A 4,477-nucleotide genomic window follows, 5' to 3' on the forward strand; every position below is an offset into this window, starting at 1 on the left:
CTGATCTGACTGAAATGCCTGCAGAGATCGACTGAACAAGAAGTCATATGACCACATGACAGGAAGTAAAATCTGCCGCTGCCGTAACACCAGCTCAGAATTTAAACAAATAATTTATTTTTACCAGCATGAACTGAAACATTTATTGCATTTTTACAAGGTTTTGTCTTCTGCAAACTTGGTATCTTTTCTTCCAACATACAAGCAAAATSAAAATGAAGTTTTAGCAAGTAACATGCCACTGATGAAGTCGWCTGATTTTAACCAATAATATTGATGATAATATGGATTTATTTCATTTTGGTAAACTTTAATCAACTTTTCTGACTAGAAATGTGCAGATTTARCAGCTAAATTTCCAACAAATCTTATACAGACACATTTTGAATTGTGTGTAATAATCCAAWTTAGTCAATTTTACCACATTTTCAACATTGTTTGACAATAAGACAATATCATTTATATCAACTTAGTCAATTCAGAATCATCATCCTCAAGCTGCTGTTAAGAAAATGTTTCATGGGTCTAAATGAGAAAATGAAGGAAATATTGGTTGAGAGCCTCTAACAGCAGGAGTTTTGGTAGCTGATGTTAGGAGATGATACTAAAAGCTGTTATTGATTTATAAACCCAGGAAACGGAAACCCAGATCCAAATAATTTCAAATTTAACACAAAAAATGACAAAAAACATTTATTCAAAAATACTTCAAAATGCCAATCTGAGATTTTTTTGTGGATTTTACCTGGSAGCAATTTACTTTTTATTGAATTTTAAAAGGATAAACTAGGYATATATAAGCTGAGTAGTTCAGTCTGCACCTTTTCAATCCACTGCATATGAATCATTTTTAGTCATTTTTATTATGTGTCTGTTTTAGATCATATAAGTTAATAACTACTAAAAGAGTTTATTCACAACTTRAATAGATGAAAAACCAACATTCAATTACAGAGTTTCAGTGAGCAAAGACACTAAATCAGTCACACATCAATTGATACCATCAGCATTTCAACCATCGTGTTTGTAGAAGAAACTGACATTTACCAACTATTTTGCAAGAGAGTTYATGAAGGCGGACGTTGTACAACAAKAGCAGAATATGTGGTTCAGTTATTAATTATATCACTGAAATATTTGTGTTTGAATATTAAATATTGCAGAATGGTGGAGGACATCGTCTTGGTTTTATCTGCTTTYAGAAGGAGTTCTGCATAAGTTGCTCTACACCAAGTTAAAAGCTGGTTGTGGGAGGATGAGTGTCCTGTCGGAAGAACACAGTCAATAATGGCATCATCTGCATAACAATGAACAAATGTCTTCTATCTACCGATTCTAGGTGGTATTGGTACTCATGGCATGAGGTTTTTGTTGGGTTTTTTCCCCCCTTCAGCTTTCATTTGCTGTCACATGTCTCTGGTTTCCTGCTGGGCTGCGGTTACCAGCTGGATAACTCTGAAGGTTTTTGTATGGGAGAGTCTCTCTCTTTTAATGCTGTGTACATACGTGTGGCCCCAAAATATTCTCCGCTGTCTTCTGGGTGCCTCGAGTTCAGGATGTGAAGTTGAGCCATCTTCTCTCCATCTCCGCTCACCTGAAAGTGGCTTTCAAATTCCGACTCCATAGTGACTCTTGAATAATAGACGTAGCCGATCAGCTTCAGGGAAGTGTCTCCCGGTGAGCGCTGATACCAGAGGATTGTGTCGTAGCTCTTGATTGTATGAGTGAAGGTCAGGTTGACTTTGTTGTTCGGTTGGACCAGAACGTCCGCCGGAAACTGAGACACTTGCTTTTCTTTGCTGAGGTWGACTCCTGAGAAAAGATKGAAGGCTTAGATTTTTAGGAGTTAATTGARTCAACTYATTTACCTTACCAAGTTAAAACRGTAAAATCAGAACACTGCTTTGATTAATAAACAAGCAATACCTTCAATCCAGAAGGTGATGGTGATGAAGACAAYAGATGGCTTCATGTTGGATGCCAGRAACCAGCTGTCTTTACCTTGAAGGAGAGACAGAAAGTGATGAGCTTTTGGGGGGTTTTTGCATTGGACTAAGCTCCAAAATTCACTCTGTCGTTGTTGAATCGGATCTGATTCTKGTGAGGGAGTCTCTCTTGTGACARAACCAGTGACTCCGCCTTTTAGTCGATCAGAAACTGGTCTTCTGATGTCACGTTTTCAGCCCAGTTCATCGTGTTTGGAACGCCAGCAAAGTAGGTACAACGTACCAGTCTCTGGTCCTAACCCTACTCTAACCCTTGTATAAAACTCTGGTAACCAAGAAGAACCAAGCTGAGTAGGTACAAGTGGAAGAGGGGCATGAATGGTCAGCAGGGAACAATAAGCAGTACAAGAGTTTGTTTATTGGAAAATTGTTGAATGCTAAAACCAATGGAAAAATGAATTTGCTGGTACCACAGGATGACTCTGTAATCCACTGGGTCCTGAAAGCAAAAAAACTGAGCATCAGTCCCTGTCTTACTGACGATATTATGGGGAAACTGATAGATGAGACAATACCGGTGAGGGAACWGAGAATTAAAAATGAAATCATTTTGCTCCTGAAACTGATTTAGCTGAAATGATGATGAGTTGGATGAGAGCACCTGAGGATCAGGAAGARGCTTGAGGAAATGACATCAGAGTCACATGACTGAGYAGACACTTTTATGGTTCCTGCTTTATAATGAACAARATGTTTCTTTAAATAGTGTTAGATATTTTTATTAGAAATCTTTATACAAAATTTTAAGGCCACACAAAACTTGTGCCTTATTTTTGCTTTATAGTGCCCCCTACTGGCGTAAACACATATAAACAGAAAATAAAACAAAGGTCAAATGTAATAACCATAATAAAAGTAATAATTAATAGATGTTGTAAAGGGGAAAAAAAGTATTAAAAGAAACTGGATCAAAAGTAAACATCAGAGCAAATAAATACATAAACTTTGGTTTGGAATATTGCATAAATATATCTCATAATTATATAATCTATAGTCTTAATAATAATAAAAAAAAGTATACTAAAAATTGCTTCTAACATTTGTTTCAAATTACTAAATTTGAAGCCTTCATTTGCAAAAATGATTWAAAAACTCGCATAAATGCAGTGATGTAGTTGTATATAAATGTTTGTGTGTATTTGTGTGTGTGTAGCGAGCAACAGCAGGTTTTCAGTCGGTGGTAAAAATGTTTAATTCAAACAAAGTGACTCAAGATATTCAGTCAGTGTGTTGACTCTTCCTTCTTTCCAACCACAGAAGCAGGTGCTTGAAAGACGTTTAATCATTTTTCTATAAMAACCACTGATGATAAAACAGCTCAGTTTTTGTTGAGGTGCAGAGAGGATTTCTGTCATTGTGCTTCTCTTGCAGCACAGTAGTAAACGGCAGAGTGATCCTGTTTCACAGTTTGGATCGTCAGGGATCCGTTCTTCGCCGTRTCCCCTCCAAGGTCTCCAGAGATCYCAAAGTCCTTTTTGTATCCGTCTTCCATAGTCGCATCTTTGAAGTACAAATATCCGATGAGCTTGATGGCCGTGTCTCCAGGTGACTGTTGGTACCATAGGATCACTCTGTAGTCGGTTCTTTCATGGGTGCAGAAAATGTGAACTTCATCACCAGCTTTTTTGATGAGATCAGAGTGGGACTGATGGACCTCAAGCCCCAAACTGAGACCTGAGAACAGGAGAGAATTTGGAGAGATTTAACAACTGATTTCACATCCTAAGGAAACAATCATTTAAGATGATACCCTGAAGCAAAATTACTTGCAAGACATGAGAAGACAAAGATGCAGATCATGTTTCCTCCTCAGTTTAAAGGAACTGCTTAGAAATGTCCTACAGCATTCGGGTCTGCTGTCGGGTGTGCAGCCGAAAGGTTTGCTGCTGTTCGACAGAGATAGTCATCCTCAAGAGGAAACGGAAGCGATGATGAAGCACCACCCCTTAAAGTCTAAAGATTCAAAGTTCAACTTTCGAGCAGATTTCTCTATAAAATCTAATTTCAAATCTTAATGCCCAGGATTTTTAGAAAACAGAGTTTATTCAGTTGATCTGGACTGTAAGGAATCTCCTACCAGTCAAACCCCAGCGAGAGATAAATTTATSGTCCTGTTTGTTCTTGTAGAGTTCAAGGATGTCTGTCTGCAGCAGTCATTAGGTGACAGTAGAGGTGAGAGTCTGAATGGCAACTCTAGCTGCATTTCTATTACAGATGTGTGCAAAACGTTGACATTCTGCTGATCTAAAAAAAAAAAAAAAAATCTCAATTATGGTATTTCCATTAAATAAGAGACGTAGTTAAAATGACACGTGTATAAGTCTGTTAAGGCGATAAGTTATTAAAATGTGCTGCGCCATCATCATATTACCACTTCCATTTGTCGTTTCCGCCAGTAGTAACATCTGATTGTTGATCATGTGACTTGTGTGGTGGGAAAAAACTGTTTCCATTGCAGCTTTGCAAAATAT

At 37.5% G+C, this 4,477-nt stretch overlaps 2 protein-coding genes across 3 annotated transcripts in view; both read right to left on the reverse strand.

The window, feature by feature from the left end:
* LOC103458275 (Ig heavy chain Mem5) overlaps positions 1-4,477 on the reverse strand; it is a 108,397-nt gene that overhangs the window by 9,774 nt on the left and 94,146 nt on the right. The window lies entirely within an intron of this gene.
* LOC103458227 (Ig kappa chain V19-17-like) overlaps positions 3,188-4,477 on the reverse strand; it is a 2,547-nt gene continuing 1,257 nt past the window's right edge. The window contains exons 1-2 of one of the 2 annotated variants that reach the window (XM_017302564.1): positions 3,773-3,858; positions 3,188-3,680 (exon numbers count right to left, since the gene is read on the reverse strand). In XM_017302564.1, the coding sequence (XP_017158053.1) occupies positions 3,358-3,680; positions 3,773-3,806 (357 nt within the window). In that variant the 5' untranslated portion in view covers positions 3,807-3,858 and the 3' untranslated portion in view covers positions 3,188-3,357. Of the gene's footprint in view, positions 3,681-3,772; positions 3,859-4,477 lie in introns of those variants that run through there. The other variant, XM_017302565.1, reaches the window with a different exon arrangement.

This window comes from Poecilia reticulata, linkage group LG22 (assembly GCF_000633615.1).
Source record: "Poecilia reticulata strain Guanapo linkage group LG22, Guppy_female_1.0+MT, whole genome shotgun sequence".
NCBI lineage: Eukaryota > Metazoa > Chordata > Actinopteri > Cyprinodontiformes > Poeciliidae > Poecilia > Poecilia reticulata.